This window comes from Alexandromys fortis, unplaced genomic scaffold (assembly GCF_014885135.2).
Source record: "Alexandromys fortis isolate MF-2015 unplaced genomic scaffold, M_Fortis_MF-2015_v1.1 scaffold_20, whole genome shotgun sequence".
Classification (NCBI taxonomy): domain Eukaryota; kingdom Metazoa; phylum Chordata; class Mammalia; order Rodentia; family Cricetidae; genus Alexandromys; species Alexandromys fortis.
The window spans coordinates 5,594,051-5,618,949 of NW_026067903.1; the positions used below are offsets into that span (position 1 = coordinate 5,594,051).

At 46.3% G+C, this 24,899-nt stretch overlaps 1 protein-coding gene across 1 annotated transcript in view; it reads right to left on the bottom strand.

The window, feature by feature from the left end:
• Positions 1 to 6,930: 6,930 nt before the first annotated feature.
• The window catches only part of Vwa3b (von Willebrand factor A domain containing 3B), a 168,776-nt gene continuing 150,807 nt past the window's right edge, over positions 6,931 to 24,899 (bottom strand). The window contains 5 exon segments of the mRNA XM_050134599.1: positions 6,931 to 7,999; positions 16,781 to 16,881; positions 18,292 to 18,429; positions 19,892 to 20,016; positions 24,541 to 24,652. Coding sequence (XP_049990556.1) covers positions 7,789 to 7,999; positions 16,781 to 16,881; positions 18,292 to 18,429; positions 19,892 to 20,016; positions 24,541 to 24,652 — 687 coding nt within the window. The 3' untranslated portion in view covers positions 6,931 to 7,788.

Sequence of the window (24,899 nt, forward strand, 5' to 3'; positions counted from 1 at the left end):
TAGCCAGGACTACATGGAGAAACCCTGCCTCGAAAAATTAAAAGAAAGAAAAAAAGAGGCAAGCCAAACAGAAATTTTAGAAAAAAAGATCCTTTTATATATGTTCATCTGATTTTGATAAAGATCATTTGATAAAAGGTGACAGCTTTTTGCAAACTCGACATAAATCTAGACACATACCTGAGAGGAGGGACTCTCACCTGGGGAGCTGTCTCCCTCAGAATGGCTTTGTGGGCATGCCTGTGGAGGCATTTTCTTGATTGCTGATTAAGGTGAGAGGGCCCAGCCCACTGTGGGTGGTGCCATCCCTGGGCAGGTGGCCCTGGGCTCTATAAGACATGCAGTTGAGCAAGCCAGGAAAGCGAGCCTGTATCATTCCTCCATGACCCCTGCTTCGGTTTGTGCCTTGGCTTCCCCCTGATGGTGGACTGTAACCTGTCAGCCAAATAAACCTCTCCCTCCACAAGATGCTTTTGATAGTGATATTTTTCACAGACTCAGAAGCCAACTAGAACATAAATAATTAGGGAAAGGGAATTTATCTTTAAGAAAAGATTCTAAAATGACAGGGTATGTATAGATAAAAGTCAGTGCCGAGCCCTGTCTTACTTATGAAGGGAAAGTAAGTTGTGATATATTTTAGACAGACCCAAACACAAGAGCCCAGGAGCTGGAGAGATGGCTCAGCGGTTAAAAGCACTTGTCTTGCCAGAAGACCTGGGTCTGTCCCCAGCACTCCCATCATGCTACGCATGACTGCCTATCACTCCAGTCCCAAGGGATCTAACACCCTCTCTGCTTTCCTCAGCACCTGCACTTACACAATGCGTATACCAAGAAACAGGTACATACACAGACTGTTTCTAAAAATAAATTCTAGAAAAAGAGCCAATAGCTGTCCGTGTATACAGGCTACTGGAGGAGAAAAAATATTCATCAATCTTACCCACCTGTGAACCCTACACACCACATAAATGGCCACCCTGGCAAGACATGCCCACCAGTGCAATAATGGCAAGGGTGTCATGGCCCATCTTATCCCCCCCGATTGTCCCTCCTGCTTTCATAGTGCATTTAGCTCTTTACCTTTTCTTTTTCCTCCCTCCTTGCCTTGTAGACCTCCTCTTCCTCTCTCATAAATCCTCTTTATACTTCCATGCTATGCATAATTTGCATTTCATGTTTACCTGATGCCTATTTTAATTTTTAGGCTATTTTATTTACTCTCTGACAATTTCATACACGTGTGCAATGTGTCTCAACCATACTCTCGGCTTCACCCTCACTTCCCCTGACCCCCTCAACGTGTCTTTCTTACATTCCCATTGAGCTCTTTGGGAAGCGCCGCTATTGAAGTTTTCAACTCCACCAAGGGGTGAGAATGTATTGGTTTCTGCTTCTTTTTGCCAGTTTTCCCTTGTTTCATCCATCCACATATTGTGCTTTGGGAATTAAGTGTTGGTAGGATTTGATTTGTGTGTGTGTATGTGTGTTTGTTTGTTGTTTGTTTTTTTCTGGATCTCAGACACAGCAAAACAGACAAGGTTTAGGATAGCTACAGTGGGAGGTGGAAAAGAAAAAGGAAGGGTGGCCTTACTCAATTATGCCATGCACCCCCCCCCCCAATCCTGGGATTGTAAATTACTGGACCACGCAGCTCCAAATGAAGTCCTAGTCCCTGGGGAAGTGAGTACTAATCTCTCGGTGAGTTAGGGGCCGCCCCAGAAGCTGGGGGTATGTGAGGTAAAAACAAATGTGTGATGCTGGTCATATAGCCATCTTCACACACAGAGCTGTCTCCTCTCAGGCCTCCTGTGGCTGCCGGGGATCTCCTCCCCAGCCTTCATCTTCATGCTCCCAGGGACAGTCAAGCTGTGGAGAGCAGGCAGTCAGGAAGTCAGGGCAGGTCAAGGGCTTCAGGATACAGGGTGGGCGCTGCTATCCACAGGATCCTACCTTCATCCAGACATCTTCTGCTCTTCCAAGTCCTTTCAACTGATTTAGCCAGGCCCGTTTAGATGACCTAGGGCTCTTCCTTCCTTCCTGGTTATGACCTATAGCCTCACACAGTCTCACAATAGCACTTAGACCCGTGTTTAAACAGCTGGGTATAGTAGCCCAGTCATATTGTAACATAGGTTCTTTCCTGATTACCTACCACAATTTCCCTGATGACCAATGGAGTGGGCCAGTTCTTTAGGCTAATTGGGTATCTCCTTTTTAAAATATCTCCACTGGGGCTGGAGAGAAGAGCATGGCCTGCTCTTCCAAAGGTCCTGAGTTCAATTCCCGGCAACCACATGGTGGCTCACAACCATCTGTAATGAGGTCTGGTGCCCTCTTCTGGCCTGCAGGCATACACATAGAAAGAATATTGTATACATAATAAATAAATAAATATTAAATAATATAAAATGTCTGAATTGGTTTAAGAATCAATTAAAACAATAATTTTAAAAAAAGTATCTCCACTAAACATGGTTTATTTGGAGCCAGAAAGATGGCTCAGTAGGTAAAGTGTCACGAGCCATTTCCCCCCTAAAAATCATTACAGGAACCATCACCCTGGGGAGTCTGCAGAGAACCCCACACCCATAATTATGTTCTATTGAGAACCTGCCCCACACCCAATTAACTTATCTGTTAGTGGAACCCGCCTCACATTCCAGCTATCCAGGGAACTAGGTGTGGCAACTCATGACTTCTTGGCCTACCTGTCTGAATGTAACCTGGCCTATGTGACCAGGATCCCGTGCCCTGCCCCCCATTCCTTACCATATATAAACTGTAACCCGTCCCTAATAAACGGAGGCTTTGACAAATCTGCTTGGCCTCCTTCTTCTGTCTTAGCTCATTCCCTTCCAGGTAGCGCCCCTCCGAGACCCTGGAATAACTGATTGCAGGGTGGGTTACAAACCCCTAGACTGAGTAACCCACCCAACGCAATCGACAGTAAAGTACTTGGCAGTTTTAATATTGCAAGTGGTCCCACAGAGGTCATTCCCTCATACCTGCTCCTGCAGAGGCTTGGGCATGCTTCAGAGGAGGTCATTGCCTTGGGCCTGGTTCCACAGAGGTCTCTCACTCAGGCCTGCTCTGGTGGAGGTCTTTTGTGCTTCTTATTGAACTGATTTCATTGACTGATATCCCTAAAGTTGAGGCTGGAGAAATGGCACAGAGGACTTGCTGATCTCACAGAGGATCCATGTTCAGGTCCCATCACCCACATGGAGGCTCACAGCTGTAACTCCTGTTCCAGGGGATCTGGTGCTGCCTTATGGCCTCCTCCGTAGGTGCACATGTACACATACGCATATGCAGGCAACGCATACACATGACATAGCACATTCAATCAAAACAGAATTAAAGAAAAGAAAATCCCCTGACGTTTAGTGCTGAAGTGCCTTGAGAAAGACACTCAGAGAAACAGGTTTAGATAAACTTTGTTCAGGCTTTTAATGTGTTGGGCATACTCTTCCGGGCACAGGACTCTCTCTCCACCATTGTTCCCTCAGAGAATCTGGGAGATTTGGGGTCAGGTATGAGGGATGGGAGGGAAACACACAGGAGTTTACTGTGGTTAGGCCCATGTGTCCCACCGTAAGGTCAGGTGGGCACCAGCTCTGTGAACTTCATGGTCCCCAGGCAGATGCTTTTCTAACTGGGTGGCATTTTAAATCACAAGTGACTATTTGTAACAAGCTGGTCCCTAAGGGAAGTGAATTTCTGCTAACATGGGGAACGGGGGTGGCAGTGGGTGGTCCCAGACCCGTTCTCAGTCCCAATGCTCAGGTAGAACAAAGTGGAGATCAAGGTTACACTCTCCCAGTTACTCAATGAGGTCCCAAGGCAACAGCGCCACCTATGGGTCTTGGCACAATTTCTTAGTCCCTGGCTTCCCTTCAGGAAATGCTTTTCTAGGGTCTTGTTATCTAGATCAAAACAAGATCAAGGGCTGGAGAGATGGCTCAGAGGTTAAGAGCACTGTCTGTTCTTCCAAAGGTCCTGAGTTCAATTCCCAGCAACCACATGGTGGCTCACAACCATCTGTAATGGGGTCTGGTGCCCTCTTCTGGCCTGCAGGCATAGACACAAATAGAATATTGTATACATGATAAATAAATAAATATTAAAAAAAAAACAAGATCAAGGTGACATCATTTGATATTCCCAATTACAGCATGGACTCTCCTTCCTCAGGACACCGTGGAATTCCTTCCCCCTCCCTTTTTCTGCTTTGCTATTTGGGGCCTACACTCCGCCGGCATTTTCTCCTGCTCTCTCTGTGCTATGCTAACTCCGATGTCTTGTTCTGTGTTTCAGAGAAAGGGGATGAGTGTCCACATGTAGTCTGTGAGAAACCTGAATCCCACAGGAAATTATATACTTGTGGGCGAATGGGCTCAATTTATCATGGAGCTGAGCTTGCGATTAGCAGAGAGGAATCATGTGACTTTGCTACCATTCCGGCTAGAGGTATCAACAACGTGGTGGAAACTACGTGACTTGGCCACCCTCTTGGTTAGTGACATCATCAAGATGACGATGACCATGCAACTTCACCATCATCTTGGTTAAGGCAATCACAAAAATGGTGGCAACTATAAAACTTCCCAGTACAACTGAGTCCTTAGGGGATTGCCACTTAGAATCTTGTGTGACACCGGCATTCAGTCACACATCCCATCTTTTCCCATCTTTTTGTTCCCTTTCCTAGACGCTTAATGGGATTGTGGAAATAGGATAGACTCTACTGCCTGTGAGAAGGTCAATAGAGTCAATGAACTCCCTTTATCAAACCAAGGAGGCAATGTCAGACCTCCACAGTAGATTCTTTGGCTTTTGACACACTATGTTGCCTGATATGTTTGCTGGGTTCTGGGAGGACTTAATGTTTTCCCAGCCATATGCTTCCATCACTGGCCAGCTACCAGGAGGAGTTGACATTTTTAAGACAGATAGACCTGGAAAGCTCACATGAAACTGTAGCAGGCTAGGGACCAGTCTTGGGTCAGATTTCAACTGGGAGCCAAAGAATAGGTTGTCAGGTGCTAGACACCTGCTCAAGCTGGAAGCTAGAGATGCCAGCTCCTCAGGGCCAATGCCTGCTCTGTCTGCCAGGCTTCTCCAGATCTGTTTCTGAAAGAGAATGGTCTTCCTCTCTGGTTACTCCTTCACTCCACATTTCTCTGCTTTTGTTTCTGCTCTGTCATGCTCTGGGCTGCCTGGCTTCTGTTCCCACTCTCCAGATGAAGCGTGACAGACATGCAAAAGAGAAAGAGAGGGTTGGTGCCATCTCTCTCTGAGTTCTTGTACATGTTTCCTTGTTTTTGGTATTTGGTACTTTCTAAATGAGAGGGACTTTGATTGTCATTTACCACAGTTCCTTGTGATAAATGACAACATGGCTGTTCTAATCCAGGTGACCTTATTGATAGCCATCTTCCCATGGAAAACTCCCCCTGGAGAGTCTACTGTTCTTGCTTCCAGTCTAGATGGAGAAATGTGATATGGGCTGACAGGTTATACATTTAAGGAAAAGGGATCAAAGGGAATGTTGAAGAGAAATATTCCTGACTTATATAACCACTAGGGGTTGGCCGACTTCCCTGGCACAGGGTCAATATCTTCTCTGGAGACTTTGTTTTATTTCTTTAAATTTTTGTGTGACCCATTAAAACAAAGTTTGATAAGAAAAGAAGGATATTGATTGGTGTCACGCTGGGCACCATCCTGTTGACTGAGGTTTCTGTCCTGCCCAGTTCCCACAGTTATTAAGTACCAAAGAAATCACACAGAGGTCTACATTAACTATAAACTGGTTGGCCTAGTATCTCAGGCTTCTTATTAACTCTTATAACTTATATTAGCTCATAATACTTGTCTGTGTTAGCCACGTGGCTTGATACCTTTGTTGGCGAGGCAGTCACATCATGCTTGCTCTGTGTCTGGCTTCCTCTATATCTGGGTGATGACTGCAGACTGAATCTTTCCTGTTCCCAGGATTCTCGCATTCTCCTCGCCCTGCCTCCACTTCCTGTCTGGTAGTCCCTCCTCTACTTCCTGCTTGGCTACTGGCCAATCAGCATTTTATTAAAATACAATTGACAGGGTACAGACCATTGCCCCACAGCAGAAGGAAGAGGAGGAGAAGAAAAGAACATTGAGATGAGGACATAGAATATAGAGGAGGTGACCATCCTCCTGTGTCTACCGGCTGTCCTGAAGCCTGACTCATTGCCAACACTCAGCTTCCAGTTGAGCGACTAAATAAATGCATGAGGGTGTCCATGCTTTCAGGGACTGAAGGATGTCCCTCTTCCCTGCCAGCACTCCCCATGCAGAGACCTACGACACATCCCTCTGGAGACTGAAGAGGAAAGTTGCTTCGGGACGGCCCTGCTAAAAAGGGCTTGAGTTTTGTCTTTGGGGCTAGGGTGGGGAAGTGCAACAGGCCTCCCACAGGCCTCCCCTGCCTGCTTCCCACTTTCACTCACACTTCAGTCTCCATTACCATCCTCATTTCCTTGTGGTACTCAGCTTAAGCAGAAGCTGATGTTTCTCATTCTCCCATGATTTTGGAAGTGGGTTCCTCCTCTCATTTCTCCAACTTTAGCTTTCGGGAATGTGAACACCACAAACATAACTAGTCTACTCTTTAAATATCAGAACTCTTCTTATCTTTTCTACTTTCCAAAGGTCTCCAGTATGTTTTTTTATTAATAAGCTATACTGGTTTGTGCTTGTTTGTTTGTTTTTTATAGTCCGAGGACTGTTACCGCCTGGACAAAGGAGACTTGGAGAGAGCTACTTCAGCCCTGAAGTTAGTGAGCAGAGCTGAATGCTTTTGCATTGGCACTAAACGTTCAAAGAATACAGTAGCAAAGGAGCAGCCAGAGCAATGTTTCCAATGTAAGATTTTATTCAGCTTCTGCACTCAATTAGAGGTACCTACAACAGACTACAAACACAACCAATTAGGAAGGGCTCAATAGAAATGTTCAGAAGATAGTAACACAGAGAATGCTCAGGCTTACAGATCTCAGGCAAGCTACCAACCAGGTCTTAATTTCACTCTTCATGTTGGGTGACAAAATTCTTAACTCACAAGGAAGAACCAATTTAAAACAAGATCGTAGGTGTGGGGCCCAACTAAACGGACTCCCCCCAAACCCCTGAGAACATTCTGATATTAGCTTGTCACACTAGTGCTGCTACGTATACAGAGTGTATCAAAAGACTGAGAACAATGTGTGCTGTTGGGGGAAAAACAGGATACGGAATGGCCAGAAAAATCCCTAAGCTCAAATAGCAGGTTGGGGGCCTGGTTCTCATCAACAGGGAAGGCGTTGAGTGGAATGAAGGCAAGCCTTACCTCACCAGAGAGGCTTGCTCCACAGGGTCCAGAGGCTAGGATCTGAGCAGCCCTGAAGGAATAGTGGCTTGCTTAAAGTTAGCTGCCACTAGGGTGTACGCCTTAGGGTTCCTCAGGGATGGGTCCTCAGCCCCTTGCGCTGTGGGTGGCTGGAATCTGTCAGGGCAGGACTGCTCCTGGTGCCGGTGTAGCAACGGAGGCGAGGTTGGCAGTGTCTTAGGCCTCGAGTGGAGAGCCTTCTCTGGGAAAGTGGATGTTAGCATGACTCGGGGGGGCGGTGGAGGGGTTGTGTTGTTGTGCCGGGACCTACGCTGGCCCGGAAACTGGGGAAAGGATCCCACATACATTATTCTCGAAAGAGGTTGCAAAGTGTCATGCAAGTTCAGGGTGCCTCCCAATCCCCCACCCTGGGCTCATGGAAGGTTTTGGGGGTTAGACCCTGGGGACCTGGTGCCATGGGAAGAGCCATCTGAATCTGAGGACATCATCTCCCGGAAAGGTGACCTCTTGGTGGGCTTCTTTTTCTTTTTTTTAAGGTTCTCTTGTCTCGACTGTTTTAAATTTCCTGTGTCTTCTTCAATCACTGTCCAGAGTGGGGAAGGTTTCCTTGCCTCCACTTCTTTCCTAGAGAGACAGAGGAGAGCTTGAGGCTGATTTTAGACACCCTGGGCTTAACTGCTACAGGGTATCTGCCGAGATCTCCAGCTCATGCCTGCACAAGTCTCTAAGCCTTGCCCACTGCCCTAGGTGTTGGATACTTTAGACTTAAACTCCATTCGGTCCATGCAGGTAAGTAGGCGGTAAGTAGGAGTCCCACACAACAGGGAAAACCTAACCACATGTGCCCAGTCCTTACCCAGTCAGTCAATAAACAGCATGCTCAAGCTCAGATGCCCCCAGTGCACACTTCAGCACTGCCCACTGACCGTCACGGATACGCCAGCCCAGCTCTACCACCGCTGAGGTTTCTCAAACTACGTGGCTCAAAGTGCAACATCAGAAACTCCCAAATGCCAGCAGCGCTGTGACTTTTTATTACATTTCATAGGAAAAGCACAGGCCTGCCTATGATGTCATAGATAGAGACTTATTTAGAAAATGTACCGGACCAAGCTTGTTTATCAAGGAATGTTGGCTTTTCTTCCGAGAAAGCATCTTGGGAACGCCATGACTTCATTCTAGCCCACTCATCGTGGCCCACTGATTCGTCAATTTCACTTTTTTCAGAACCTCCGGGCCGTGTTAAGAGCACTAAATACCTGGGTTTAAACCCCGCTTTTGTTTCGCATTTCCACACAGGTCGTCTTGACCACCCTTGCCTCCACTCAGAAACATTTGGGTTTGGGTTTTGCCCTGAATAACTTCGAATCATTACTGTTTCCAATTCTTCTGGAAAAATGTCAGAGAAAAATATGAGCTGGGAAAAGGCCCTTGGTTATTTTCAAACAGAAAAATCCCATTATTCAAATTGCTCTGTAATGGATCAAGATTGTGTCACATGTGGTTATTTTTCAAAGACTAGCACAAGACTCAGAAGGGAATTCCCAAGAGAGAAAAAAAAATGGCCCAAGCAGTAGCGGTACACGGAATAAAAAGGCTTTCCTGGATCTCCCCCTCCCCCCACAACTATCTTATGTGAGGTCTGTGCTTGTGTAGATGCCAGCTCTCTGGGAGAACATGTGCCTAGAGATGTGGAGACCACACCTCGAGACTGCACCAAGAACACCTGCCTGTGAAATCTGAGCTCTTCTACTCCAGGTCCCCTGCTGCTCACGTTGCTGCTTCCCTTGAAGCTAAGTTAGTTCTATTTTGTTTTTCTCCACTAGAATTGATTGTTTTTATAACCTACGGCTTCTTAGGAAGATAAGCACCAAGGAAAGGGTAGCAGGGGTTTTCCAGATGTGTTAAAAAGCACTCCAAGCATAAGCAGAGAGATCTGTCTACCTGTCTGCAGAAGCTGGAGAAGAGGGGGAGTCAAGAAGCAATATACGTATAGTTTTTGCTATGAATGAGTTATAAGTCACTTCCTAATGTGATTTTAGGCAGGCAATAATGAAACAGCAGGGGTTACTATTATGGGAAGAGGTAACAAATATGCCAGTAACTGGGAAAAGAGTTACAAAAGAGAATACTTATATTTTCATTTTTGTTACTGGGGTTGTGAATAGGCAAAGAAGACTAGACACCTTGAAGCAAACTAGAAACAATTGCCTCTGGGAAATGGATTCCAATAGAATTGACACGTTATTCGCCTTTTAAAATTAAATCTGTAATTTAAAAACTTACATGTATGTATTTATTTATTTAATGTGCATGGATATTTGTATGTCTGTGTAACACATGTGTGCCCGGTCACTGTGGAGGGCGGAGGAAGGGGTCAGATCCCTTGGGACTAGACATATGGACAGCAATGAGCTACTATGTGGGTCCTGGGAATGGAATCCGGGTCCTCTGAAAGAGCAGCCAGTGCTTTCGACCACCGAGTCATCTCTCCAACCCAATGGTTCCCACATTTAAAATGTTTTGCAACTGTTATCCATGATAAGTAAAAACCATAGCGCTTTTGGCTTTGAAGAAAAAATATGAATCAACACAGCAGATGAAAAAATCTAGAGGAATGCACACCAAAACACAGTGCTTATTGATGACACATTAGGTTGTGGATTTAAGAAGAAGGTCTTCCCGTTGCTTTTAATTTATAAGTAGTATTATTAGTTGTGCATTACTTTCGGAACAAGAACAAAACAAGACAAGTTGCCGTGGCTAGAACAAAAAGGTTCGGCCAGGAGAAAATTTTTTAAAATATTTGTTTATTTTTATTTTATCAGTGCTTTGCCTGCATGTATTTAAGAGCACCGTGTGTGTGTGTGTGTGTGTGTGTGTGTGTGTGTGTGTGTGTGTACTCCCCAAGGAGGCAGAAGATCATCCGACTGGAGACTGGCTTACCTCAGTCTACAAGGGTGGATCCTCCACACGAGGCTGATATGCAAGCTCCTATCCCTGCCCGCCCCCTACATCTTACCCTGCTTCTTGGCCACAATCACTATGGAGACAGAAAGGGCTGCCATCACCTTATGGATATAAGCCATAACCATGACTGGACGTGACCCACTCAGTGGCTTTCCTTAGTTCAATCTCACACTAATGAAACATTAAACCTAGGTAATCCATTAATTGGTTTAGGTTATAGATTTGATTGAATGTTAAATGTCCCTTGTCCAAAATATTTGGGACCAGAAGTGTTCCAGGTTTTTGGATTCTTTGCATATATGTAATGAGAAACCTGGCAGATGGAACCTGAGTCCTAACATGGAGTTCGGTTCTGTTTCCCACACACCCCTATGCATCTTGTGTAAGCTGATGCATAAATACCTTTGCTGGCTCTGAACTGTCGCTGTCACCTGACACCTGAAACAGGTGTGAAGCTTTCCACTCATGGCATCCTGTTTGTTCTTTTTGAGTATGGTAGTTTGAACGGAAAGCGCCCCACAGGCTCACAGGACCTGGCACTGCTGATAGGTGCGGTGTTGTTGGGGGACGTGAGTCATAAGGGGGCTTTGAAGTCTAAAATGCTCAAGCCAGGACCAGTGCAGCATTCACTTCCTGCTGCCTGCTGATCCAGAACACTCGGCTACCTCTCCAGCACCGCTATGTCTTCCCACCATGATGACAACGGACTAGACCTCTAAACTGTCAGCCAGCCCCAGTAAAATGCTTTCCTTCATAAGAGTTTTCTGGGTCATGGTGTCTCTTCACAGCAATAAAACCCTAAGACAGTGAGCATGTTGGATTTTGGATTTGGGGACTAGGGATAATTTACAATATACAATAATACAAGTTGCAATTCAATAAACAGAATCAGAATGCACATAGTGGGATAGAATGAGGAGCCAGGCACTGTGTCTTAACTGGTTCAGGACTCATTTCTATGGAGAAAGTGCTGAGAAACCATGATTACATTTTTTTCTGGGTTCAAAATGCACCTATTCAATTGGTCAAGATTTGCCAATACCCTGGCTCTCTTGCTGGCCCCCAGAGGCCTCTTTTCTACAATGTCTCTTTTGCTCAGGAATAGGCACCAGACAGATGTCTCATGGGATCAGAAGGCCTCCGAATTGACAACGGAAGGAGAGGAAGATCAAGAGGCTGATACCATTGGTCTGAAAGTCTCTGATTCTTGAAGATACCCTAGCATTCTCTTGAAAGTAGGAAATGGCCTTGGTACTTAGAGACAGCATAGGATATGCACAGGCAGAGGTTTTGCTATCATCTGACTGCAGGGATGAAGGGATAATGAGATGTACAGACTGGCCGATTTCAGATGCCCAGCTAGCTCCCAGGGAAGCTCTGACAGGAGCGACTACGGCAGAGCAAGGGAAGTGATCTATTCATGCAATGCCAGAAGCAGCGCTGGGCCTTGATGTTTCATCAATGAGCTCATTCCACCGCTGTGGGAAGGCAGTGTGAGGCTCTTCCGCGTTCTCCAGGAAGGAGGCTAAGTGGCTTGGGAATTGGCCCTCCCACGGAAACATATGCCTAAAGCCATGGGAAGTCACCAGGCTGCTCAGAGGACAGACAATGGGATGCTAATGTTCTGTGCAACAGGGAATAGTGAGCTGACCACAGACTCAAACGACCACCTCCAAGGCCTGGGAATGTCTTCCTCTCAGCAGTCTCACACACGAGGGTCCCCAAGACCCCACAGTGCCATCCAAGCAGCAAGGGAAGACGAGCCCTTCTCCTCAGGTGCCTGATTTTTAATTCCCATCATATGGATTTTTCTGGAGCCCAGAGAAAATGGTTTAGTCCCACGTGTTTTCCCACAATCATATTTGGAATATTGTCACTACTGTTGTTATTATAACTAAGAGATCATAAAGCCTCTTTAAGAGAACATCTTTCTAGAGGGCTGACTTGCCCAGGCCTGGCTCTGTCGAGTGGGCAGGTAGACTCCAGCTCTGCTGGAGGGTTTTGCAGCCAGCTACAGGGCACCAGGTATGTAGATTCTGCTCAGACCTGCCAGACACCCAGGTCTGGAGCTAGCTTCATGACACCTGGCTGAGAGGATTTCCCTCAGGGGAGACATCCAGAAGCCAAAGCATCGAACCCAGCAGACGCCCCCTTCCCCTGCAGCAATCAGAGGCTACGGACTTCTGATAGAAAGGAACAGGACCCAAAAAGAGGTGACCAGACTGGTTGAAAACCAAAGATTGCACGGACTCTAGCTGATCCCTTTTGATTCCTCTGACCGGTTTCCACCACATCTTTCACTGGTTATACTCTTCATCGGGGACCAGGTGAGGGATCTATCTGTAGGAAATACTCTGTTAGCCGCAGCTGAAGGCCCCCAGAAGGAAGAAGAGAGGGTGGGATGACAGACACCAGCATGTCGTTCATGCTGGTCTACCCAGGTGTCTGGAGGTGACACGTCCTGGCTGATCACCCCTGGATTGATAGGAACAACTGAGTCAATACCCAAAATGATAGTCCTGTCGGAATCATGACCTGGGGTACATTTTTTTAATGACACATACACACGAGGATCAGGATTCTCAATAATGGCCTCCTTGGTATAAAGGCCAGAGGACTCACACAGACATCCACAAGGAGATGGTACAGGAGGTAAGTGGGAATTAAGTACCAGGGACCTGAAAGAAGGCAGAGACTAGAAAACAGCTCTACTGCACTCTTGTTTTCAGCCCTGGTTATGGAAGCAGAGACTCCTTAAGCTCTGGAATTAGCAGGCTGAAGATGGCTCCTGCTTGGGAAAATTAAACATAGCTTGTTGCTCCGAGGAAGGCATTGAGAGTGAAAAAAAGAAAAAGGAAATTAGAGAGTCAATGAACATATCTCCTGTGTGAAGCCCTAGAGGTGAGAGTAGAGAATTAGCAGCTAAGAGATTTAAAAAAGGCCCAGGGAATGTGAGAGACAAGGGTTTTTCCTTCATACAGAAAGAAATGGATTTTAATTAAAAAATGATTAATGATAATGTCAAGTTCAGTGAAAATAGTCAATACCTAGACTAATATTCATATTTCTTTATCATGGGCTAGAATTTAAAAAAATATTTCTCTCCAAAGGTTCATATGCTGTATGTAAGGTTGGTCTTTAGTATAGCCATTCAGAGAGATGATGATGGGGCCTTTACAAGGTGAGTCCCAGTAGGAGAAAATTAGGTCACTGGGGACTTGGCCCCTTTAAGAGATTACTGGGGTCTCGTGGAGTGAGCAAGTTGACATACAAGAATAAGTCGAACCCCTCCATAGTCTCTAGTTTCCTTGTCTCTCTGTGTTACTACACTTTACTCACAGAATATTATCTACTATGTCCTAACAAGACCAGAAAGGCCCTTACCAGAGGCCAAATGGATGGAGTCACCTGACCTTGGACTTTCAACCTTCAAAGTTGAACTATAAACATCTTTTTTTTCTTCTTCGAAAAGTTCTTAGCCTTAGGCATTTTGTTATAGCAACAGAAAGTGGACTGAGACAGTCTAGCCCTAGGGACATTTTCTATCATGAAAACCTACAGATGATGCGGTGGGACCACTTTAGTACACGGGAGAAGCTAGCTAGGTACCAGGACATTTCATGGTAGTGGGGATGCTGGTGTCCGATCTTTAGAATTTCCCAGGAAGCTAATACTGTTCTGAGACAGTAACACACAATTTATGCAAAGCACGGAGACCTGAGAAAGCATGGCATTGGGAAGCAGTTAGTATGCCCTGGAGGGTTGGGAGACAGGCTACACCACACATAGGAGAGGGTATGATAGGAGAGAGGGACCCAGATGGTGGTGAGGTCTGATGGTTTTTAAGTGAGGGAGATGGTACAAGAACCATTTGCATTCAAAGAAAATCAATCAGTTGAGCCCGCCAGGGAATATGCCTGGGTTGACAGGCCTAGATGGGAGCAACTTGGAGTTCTAGCCTAAAGCACTGAGCCTCAACAGAGCTACAAACCATCTCCAAGCCTGGATTGCAATAACATGGAGACAGATAGGACTGGTAACTGACTAGCAGATGCCCGCTTGCACAATTCGATGGCTCATGGGAGGAGGAGGAGGGGCAGAGACAAGGAGCCCGGGCCTGGGAGCAGGCTTGGTTCGGTCTGTATGCATTGAGTTGGAATGATGGCAGGTGCAAAGAGTCAGTGGGAAGCTAGGGAAATGGTTTATTGTGGAAGCAAGCAGACAAGTTCAAATTCCTGGCAACTACATAGAAGTCGGACATAGCTACATGTGCCTGTAACTCTAGTGTTGGGGAGAGGAGACTGGGGAAATTCTCAGCCAGTGGGAGAGTTTGTCTTTAAAAACAAAGTGAAAAAGTGATAGAGGAAGACACCCAACATGCTCTGTGGCCTCCATATGCACACACATGGGCACCTACACACACACACACACACACACACACCAGTGGGCATTTGGGACCAGTACAATTTCCATCGCATAGAATACCTACACTTGACAAGCATATTCACAGACAGTCCCCATCTTAGACCTCTGGTCCATAGGTGGGGCAGGATATGGAGCTAAGACTGTTTCCAAAGTGTCTCTCTCCATTGTAGCTGTCTACTATGGCTGCCCATTGCTTACACGTGGGCAGCTTTCATAAGGGCTCGCTGGAGGTCCATTCCTAGGGGTTGTGACTCTGATGCAGAGCCACAGACTGGGTTAGAGAAAGAGACACAGGGTTCTTGGTGTGAGCGGCACCATGGAAACAATGGCGTGAGTAAAATCAGGCAGAGAGGAAACCTAGAGAGCCATGGCAGACCTGAGAGGACAGGTTCATGTGTCAAGGGCAATCTTAAGAGTAAGCATGGCCAGGGTGGGCAATGGCTGAGGACTGGGACAGGTCTGGGGTCTCAGCTGGGCTCTGTGAAAACTGATATCCACATTCAGGGAGGGAACTAAATGGAGTCAAGGTTCCCCAACTCTACAGAAGAGACTGAGAGAGAAGGGAAGTATGAGTTAGATCACACTTCAGCTTCGGGGGAGGGAGCAGTGAGAGATGGGGGGATATGTACAGGCACATAGACGGACACTCTGTGGGTAAATGCAGGAGAAACTCGTTTTCCCTCTGAGGGGAAGCTAAGGAAAGAGGATGGTGGAACGTGACAGTCACCCTCAGCGTCAGGACCCAGGACACAGAGGAATGGGCTTCCAGAACAAGTGGGAAGATCAGCTTTCGATTACATGAGACACACTAATGTTCTTTGACATCACAGAGAAAGGCTGAGTCCCACATGCCCAAAACTGGGGGGGATACAAGGTGTTTTGTTTCTGTAATGAAGGTGAATGAAGGCTAAAGGCTACGCCCAGAATAAAAGGCTCACTCCCCAAAACAACACATTCACTCTGTGAAAGTGGAAGGTGCTCCCTGAATCCCCTACTACAGCCCTTGCTCAAACCCCACATTTACTACTTCTTCATGTTCCTTTAACTCCAAGCTGTGATGGACTTCAACCTTGCTCTTGCTGGCCGCACGGACATGGGTTTTGCCTGCTCTTCAGCCTCAAGTCTTTTCCTGTTGACATTGGGCCAGTCTGCCTGCACGTCTCTCAGTAATTCTACTGCTTCCAGTGGAGATTTGTTCACTCCATTGTAGACCCTGGGAACCCCAAGTCACCCCAACACACTCCTCTGGAAAGCCACTTCAGAACCTCCCTTCTCCCTCCTATATGTGCCTCTATGGAAGGGACACTTAGGGGACAGTTCCCAAGTGAGGCTTAAATAGAAGGCCTTGAATTCTTACACACAAAAGTGGCGTAATGACCTCTTCTTCATGGCAGGGTTGAATGTATTTATGAAGGGTCAGTGAAAAATGTGTTGGCTCTGAGATTAGAGCCAGATGGAGTAACAAACAGCAGTTCAGTGGAAGGCGATGGATTGGCTAATGCTCACAGAAACGAGGCTTCCATCTCTACTAGTACTCAGGTTTAGATCTCAGCAACAGAATAAAGGTGCAAAGATCTAAGTTGATGTTTAAGAGGTAGGTGTTTGGGTGGAAGCGTCACCCCAGCTCCTGGCATTCATATACCCAAAGAGTCTGGAATGTTTGGGAGGAAGTTCCAGCCCACGCCCGCTACCCTGGGAGTTGCCTCAGTCCAGACTCCATCTCCAAGAAAGCCCACCAAATAATGACCCATCCCTAGAGATGCTCAAGACCACTCCCACAGGGTATTTAAACTGCCAGCCCCCCCTCCCAAAACAAACACATGGTTTTCTGGTCTTCCTTCCCCATCTCCTCTTTGAGATGCTAAAAGGCCACCCTGAGCGCTGGTATCCATTAAACCTGGGATTTCCCTAATTTGGTTTGATCTGGTCTGATTTGGATTATTGTGTATTATTATTGTGTATTATTTATCAGGTGCAAAAAGCTTTTCAGTAGGAGCTGGGTGTACTCACATTGCTTGGTCCTTCTCAACCTGGGACGCATTTATATGAGAGCAAGAGACAGCATACTTGTTTTGGCTGATCTTTATAAGTGCACTCCGAGGGCAAAATTCCTGTAATCACACCGAAAAAAAGTCATGTCATTGAACCCAAGAAGCCCCCAAGTCATGAACAAGTTTATTCCAGCTCAAGCCACTATCAGAGCTAGTAGTCATTACCCCATTCGGGGTGCCACTCAAGAGAGCAGGCTAAGTTCACATTGCTTTATAATCTTTGCTGAATAAGTCATTGTTAAGTCCTCGGTCACTCATCTAAATTCTACATCAACTGCCAAGTCTACCCAGGTCAGTCACACATGTACATGCATGCACACACGCACGCACCTTTCTATTTTTGTTTGCAACCTCGGGTATCTTGTTTTTAGATACCCGACCATGTGACCATGACCCTGTTGATGAAAACCCTGTTTTCCCTTGTGAGGTTTCCCAGAATCTTTATGAGAAGCTTCAATGTCCTTTCCCCTGACTACAGCATTCTGGCCCCCCAGGGGCTTCCTGCCCTGAGGGTCAACAACAAAGTCACTCTCTGGAAGCTGAGGCCTTTCTTTAGGGACCCCAGACCATCTGCTGTGCATGTCTCCCCGTCCCTGAGCCATGCCTCAGGACATCACTTCACTGTGCCCCCCCCCCCCGACTTACTTTTTCCCCTGTGGATATTCTCCAGCAGCACTATGAGCTGGGGATGCTCATCCAACAGTCATCATGAGGTGGCAGAAGAAGACAAGGCTGAGAAAGGCCCAGGAGATGCCTGTATCTACAGTACTTGCAGAGGAGCACAGGCAGGAATGGGAGCTCTCTCTCTCTTTCTCCTCCCTCTCTCTCTCTCTCTCTCTGTCACACACACACACACACACACACACACACACACACACACACGAGTGGTACGGAGCCTGGGGAGGTGACTGAGTGGGTTTTGCACAGATTGTCATGCAAACATGAGCAGAGTTTGGATCCCTAGGACCATGTAAAAGCTGCAAAGGCATGGCAGCCCATCTGTGATCCCAGCGCTTCAAGGGCAGAGAAAGGATCCCTGGCTAGCTAGACTAGCTGAATGGGTGAGTACCAGATTTAGCAACAGACCCAGCCTTGGTAAATAAAGTGGGAGGGTGATGGAGGAATATACTTGATGGTAACCCTTGACTTCCACACATCTGACCATGCATACAGACACATATATACCATGAGAGAGAGAGAGAGAGACAGAGACAGAGAGACAGACAGACAGACAGACACACGCACAGAGAGAGAGAGAGAACACCCAGAGTAAACCTGTCTAGCTGTCAATTGCAGCTAACAAGGAAAACCAAATGACTCTCCCATATAGACGCAAGGAGACCACAGTGCTCTCAGCAGGAGCAGGGTCCAGACCACAAGGGATGCATGAGTAGCGGAGTAGACAGCTGTGTTCCCTCAGCTCCCACCCATCAGCCTAGCAAGAAGGCAGTTGTCTGGGCAGACACTTACTGTGCGGTTGTTACACTTTAAAACTGTGTAGAATTTCTCTGAAGCCACATCCCAATTTGGAAGTGCTATGACGATGGCGGGGACATAGAACTCAAATCCTTTGTCTGTCTTGATTTTGGCAAACACATAATCCCCAACCTGTAGCAGAAAACATGTTTCACAGCAAATAATTTGTTTTACAGAGCTCATACATAATTTAACATAAGCTTGTTTCACAATAACTCCTGATTACTGGCAGGTACTGGTGATAAAATTCTGATATAGAGCTTTAAAAAAAATCAGATAAGAAAGGGTTCCAGAATTCTCTGAGTTTATTGGGCTACACTTGCAATTTTGAAAAACCCAGCTTTGGTAGGAGTTTGGCAATTGACAAGGATCCTGGGACAGTCAGCAAGCTGGTTAGGGTTCTGAAACTCTAAGAAATTGGTACAAACAATGACTGGGGCTGGAGGAGCATCTGGGGGGTTGCTATAAAGACATGGGGAGCGTGTCCTCAGTGTTAGAAAGGTGTCTGTCCCCCAGACAAAAGGAAAGAATGGGTTTGGTGATGGTCAGTCCCAGCATAGATGTGGAGTCCACGGGAAAGGTCACCCAGAGGTATAGATGGCTCTGCAAACGGGCTCAGTGAGGCTGCCGGGTACCTGTCAGTCATCAGGAGAAGGGAGCAGGAGGTGTACTGTGGGTCTGTCCCAGGAAGTCTGAACAGACCAAGGCTAACCTCTCTGATCCCCCCTTGGCTTGCGTCAGGTAAGGAACAGCAGCCCTGAGGCTTTGAAAGGCTTTCCTTCTGTGCCTGGCCTCTGCCCCATTTTGGTGTCAAGACAGTGGCTGGTGGATGACCCAGACACGGTGTAGTGCTTGTTCATTTATAATCAGATGAGAACATATTTGTCTGTCTCATTTGTGGCAAGCACACTTGGGGGAACTGCATTATGACATCACAGGTTGGCGGCGGCTGACTGCAGGGTCACAGAAATCCCTAGTTCTGCCTTTGATACATATAAGATAATGCAGTCTTCTGCAGAGAAAGCTTCAGGAGCCCTAGGAGCTACACAATTTCCTTCCCCCCTCGTGACAAGTATCACAAGATATTATATAAGCCACTATACACGGCGACCAGCTCCATTAACAGGGACCTGGCAATCAGTCACAGAGAAATTGCCAAGTAACGGGGGAAAAAGAAACTGGCTGCTGCTCTTCCTGCCCAAACACAGGCTCCCTACAGGAGCCCAAGAGCGCCACATAGGGACCCCTGCCATCCTCTGTAATCCAAAACCCTGTAGACAGTATAAAGCAGTGGTTCTCAACCTTCCTAATTCTGTGAGCACTTAATATACAGTTCCTCATGCTGTGGTGACCCCCAAACATAAAATTATTTTCATTGTTACTTTAATTTTACTACTGTTATGAATAATATAAATATAATTATGTAAAATATATATAAATATATAAATATAAATAAAATAATTTAAATATCTGGGTTTTCCGATAGTCTTTGGCAACTCCTGTGAAAGGTTTGTTCACCCCCAAAGGGGCTGTGACCCACTGCTTGAGAACCACTTGTATAAAAGGGTCCCAGAAGGGACCAGAGAGTAGGTACCTGAAGTTGTGGGCAGGGCGCGGCGCCCCCAACTGGTGTGATGAAGGAGATGGGCACCACCTTGGTTTCTCCGAACCTGAAGTCTACCAGTGCATGGGTGGAGCTCAAACATTTCTTCACGACCCCTGGAGGAATCCAGAGAAACAACACCTGATGATGGCAGCAGGTCTGCTCCACCCTGTGGTCTGTGCTGAGTCACCCCATGTGCCTGTTCAAATCAGCGCACCCCTATGATCCCTGCATGATCTTGAGGCTCGCAGTAACAGCCAGCCAGGCTGAGTGTGCACCAGTGTAGATCTGTCTTCAGGCAGCAATGGGCACCCAGCTCATTACTGCAATGCTGCCTGCTGCTGACAGAATTTAAATCAGACCTTTCCTTGAGGAAAGATTAGGAGGTTTAGAACAACAGCACCAGAAAGATTCACCAATAAGTTGTCTATTAAAACCAATTTGCCTTTTTTTTTTTTTTGGTTTTTCGAGACAGGGTTTCTCTGTAGCTTTGGTGCCCGAACCGGAACTAGCTCTTGTAGACCAGGCTGGCCTCGAACTCCCAGAGATCCGCCTGCCTCTGCCTCCTGAGTGCTGGGATTAAAGGCGTGCGCCACCACCACCCGGCTGCCTTTTTTTTTTTTTTAAAGAGACATTGCAAACTCATACCAACCATATGGTCCAAATTACTACTACTAAGAGGACAGATGGACATCATGTGCCTCTGGACAGAATGGCATCTGAGTGACATCACCCAGATTGTCTTGTAGGAAAGAATGTACATGTTGACTCTGAGCTAAACCAAACTGCGTCAGGCCATCCGCAACTGCCCTTGCTTTTAACATTAGCATCATGAATGTTTACAGAAAAGGTTAAAGCAAAATTCTAGATTTAGGAGTGTTGTGTAGTGGCTGTGCACACCTTTAAGCCCAGCACTCGGGAGACAGAGGCAGGCAGATCTCTGTGAGTTTGAGGTTAGTCTGGTCTACAAAGCAAGTTCTAAGCCAGCCAGACCTACATAGTGAGACCCTATTTTAAAAAAGAAATCACTAAGGGTTCATGTTTGCCAAATGTAACATGTGACTCTGGATTCAAATCTGCACTAAAGAAAAAGTGGAAGGCATTGGCAGGCAAGTGACAAAGGCAGAAGCATACGAAGGTGTACGGTGATGTCAGCATTTGTGAAGGCCATGTTTATGGTGGTTCTACTAGGTGAGTGCCTGCCGTTTCGAATAGAGTTGTGATGAGCACTGCCTAACCTCTAACAGTTCAGAAAAGGTGTGTGTGTGTCTGTGTATGTATGTGGGTCTCTCTGTGTGTCTGTATGTGTGTGTCTGTATGTGTGTGTGTGTGTCTGCATGTGTGTATGTGTATGTATGTGTGTCTGTGTGTGTCTCTGTATGTGTATCTCTATGTGCGTGTGTCTATGTGTGTGTCTGTATGTGTGTGTCTGTATGTGTGTCTCTTACGTGTGTCTGTGTATGTATATAGGTCTCTGTGTGTCTGTATGTGTGTGTGTCTCTGGGTGTCTGAGTGTGTCTCTTTGTATGTATGTGTGTCTGTATGTGTGTGTCTCTGTGTGTGTGTCTATATATGTGTCTGAGTGTGTGTCACTCTGTATGTATGTGTGTGTGTGCATAGGAAAGGAAAGTGAAAATGTGAAAAAAGTAAAAGTCTCACAGTATAAAATGTTACAAAATGTATAAATATAACAGAATGATAAAATTTAGTGAACCTGAGTAAAGGGAACCTAGGAATTCTCCATTTTTCTTGTAACTTTTCGACGGTTTGTTTGTTTGTTTGTTTGTTTATTTATTTATAGAAAAACGGACTCTAGAGGGGAAGTCACAGGCTCTTCAATTTTAAAAAGATCCGTTGACTCTGAAGTGTGTAAAGGCACAGAGTCCGAGGTCTCCAGCTCTCCTGCGCACTGCGGTGCATGTGGAGAGGTCTGAGGGCACCCTCAGGAGCTCTTCCCCTTATCCCCTGTTGGAGAGCCTCTTGCTCACCACCGTCCACAACAGGGGATCTGCACCATGAGCTTCTCCTCTGTCTCCTATCTCCCTGTGGGAGTGCCGGTATTCCAGATGGGCACTGTTGCATCTGACTTGATAGCAGTTCTGGGGACCTCAAAGGTCCCCACGCTTGCACGGCATGTGCTTTACCCACCGACTAGCCCCACAGACTGACATCGAATTTGGTGGCGTTAATGTTTACTGACAAGCCACAGATCAAAATGACTGGTTCTGTAACTAAATTCAAATGTTTACTTCCTCCACATCAACATATTTGAATTCAATCACAGCTGCAACAAATTTAAATGTTTCTGTCAGGCAGCTCACATGCAGTTATGAGGATGCTTACTGGCTCCGATGACACGCTTAAGAACAAAATGCCATAAGGTCTCAGGGACTTTAGGTGGCTATGACGTTAACCCTGTTTCTCTGTTCCCCCAGACTGGACACACACAGCAGTGATGCTGGGAAGTCTGAGCCGTTATTCATCTTCCTAGAGTCCTGGCCAGCCATCAAACCCTACTCTATAAGCCACCCATCTGGAATGCAGTCCTTTGTACGCTCCACTTGAACGGCAGATTCACTTAGGATCCTCTCCATGGCTTAACTTCAGAAAGTCACGATGCCTCCCCAGAAGGGGCCTCCTGTGTCCCCCCTCTCAGCCCCAAGCAAGGGGAGCTTCCCACCCTGACGCAACCCACTGATCCGGCACTGCACTTTCATGCTTTGCCTGTGAGCTATTTCAGAGCTTGGCTCTATTTCCTTCCGTCCAATCAACTCCAAGTTCATTTTCTGGATTTCAAAGAAGACATCTTACTTAGTCCATAGTTCTAGTCACATGCTGACTGGAAGCCAAACGCTTTGCTGAATTCACTTCTACATGGTACAGAGATTATTTAATTACATTTGATGAATGGCGAGGCTTCTGCATTTTAATTGGCTGTTCCTTCCAGGCTTCTCCAGGGTCATCTTTCGCCTGCTCACCCTTCCCATGTTTTAGTGGCACTCCTTGCGTTAATGTTTTCAGAAGCTCTATCTCCAGAGTCCCTTTCCAGACTCCAGAGGCTTCTCTGATGTGTTTTGCTGGGCATCTCGCAGGTACCCTCAGCGCATATCCTAAGCACATACCCCTGTCTTTCCATCCAGGCTGAGGGGTCGTCTCTCCAGCCCCTCTCCCGGCTTTACATGTGACTTTCTAATGCCCTGAGAGCAAAGTGCAAACTGCTCAGGAGTGCCTACTGTGAGCGACCCCAGGCTTACCAACTTGGAAAGCTTTTGTGCTGGCTAGTTTTACGTCAACTTGAAACAAGCTAGAGGAACTATCTGAGACGAGGGGACCTCTACTGAGAAAATGCCTTCATAGGATCAGGCTTGTAGGCATTTTCTTCATTAGTGATTGATGTGGGAGGGTCCAGTTTATTGTGGGTGTGGGTACTGTAAGAAAGTAGGGTGAACAAGTCAAGAAGAGCAAGCCAGTAAGCAGCATTCCTCTGTGGCCTCTGCATTAGCTCCTGCCTCCAGGTTCCTATCCTGTTTGAGTTTCAGTCCTGACATCCTTAAACCATGAACAGTGATATACAAGTGTGAGCCAAATAAACCCTTTCCTCTCCAACTTGCTTTTGGCCATGGTGTTTCATCACAGCAACAGAAACCCTAAGAAAGCTTTATTATTTTTCACTGCTCTCCGGTGTTCCCGGTGCCCACCAGAGTCGCGTTTCTATCTCCAGACACAGTATCTTTACTCCCTAGCTCTTGCCAGGTATTATTTCTGCTGTCTACAAAGCCCTTTTCACGCCTCCATTCCCCGCTGAGTGTATCTGGCTGGTTCCGTCAGGAATCACATCTCGCAGGATGTCTTGGGAACATCTCTCCAGTCAACTAGTCTGCTTCTCCTGAAATGTGTCTCTTGCACTCGAGCCTTGAGTCTTTCTACCAGACAATCTAATGGTGGCAGCTCCTTCTCTGTCCTTATCATTTCATGCTCCCCAGGAGCCTTTTCGTAAGCACTGTATTTAGAATTGCAACCTTCTCCATGACACAGCTCTCTTTGTGGCTTGGCTTTTTCCTTATGGTACTATATCTAACATGTTAAGTATTTTTATTGTTTATCTGGTGGCGCCCCTGTGTCCCTTGGTAAGAAACAACATCCCTGAGGACAAGAATATCCATGTGTCTGTTCAACATAGTACTTCCAGGGCTGGTGAGGTAGCTCGGGAGGTTGAGGTGCTTGTGACCAAGCCCGATGACCCGAGTTTGATTCCCGGAACCCATATGGTAGAAGCAAGAAACCGATTGGTGCAAGTTGTTCTCTGACTCCCTCCCGACACGCACATGCCATGACACATATGTCCACCCCTCCCCCACAAATAAAATAAATAAATGTGGATTGGCATGTTCAGAATATTATACACATATGCAACACAGTAGGTTGTAACAGAAATGTGTTCTCTATACAAAGGAGAGATTAAAAGAAATGTTATTTTCTACTACTCTTTTGCCCCACCTATGAGAAAGAACTATTTTTTGCTTGAGAAGCAGAATATCTTTAGTCAAGCTCATGAAACATCAGTGTTCTAGGGAAAGCTCGGGTTGAGCCCTCCTCTCCCCAGTATCAGGTTGCTTAGCAAATGAGTCTGAAAAATGTACCTGGAAAATAGAAGCCATTCTCCTCACATCTGGCAATGACCTTCTGGCCTTTGAGGGGATCTACTTTCCTTGATTTGGTTTTCTTTGTTGGACACCCTTGTGATTTCTGCTGCTGAAAAAGACCAACAGTAGGAAGTGATGAGCAAAAGGCAGTGCAGACAGTATTGACTAGAGGGAGCCCGGTAGCCATCGCTGCTCATTGTGTGTACCACATGCTCGTCTGGACACCTCTGTCCTACATTAACTGGCTACCCTTCCCACACGGGTAACTTTGGGGCTCTCTCTTTCTGTTTCTCTCTATCTATATCTATATCTTATTAGTATTTCACTCTAAACTAAAATCTATTTATATATTTTAC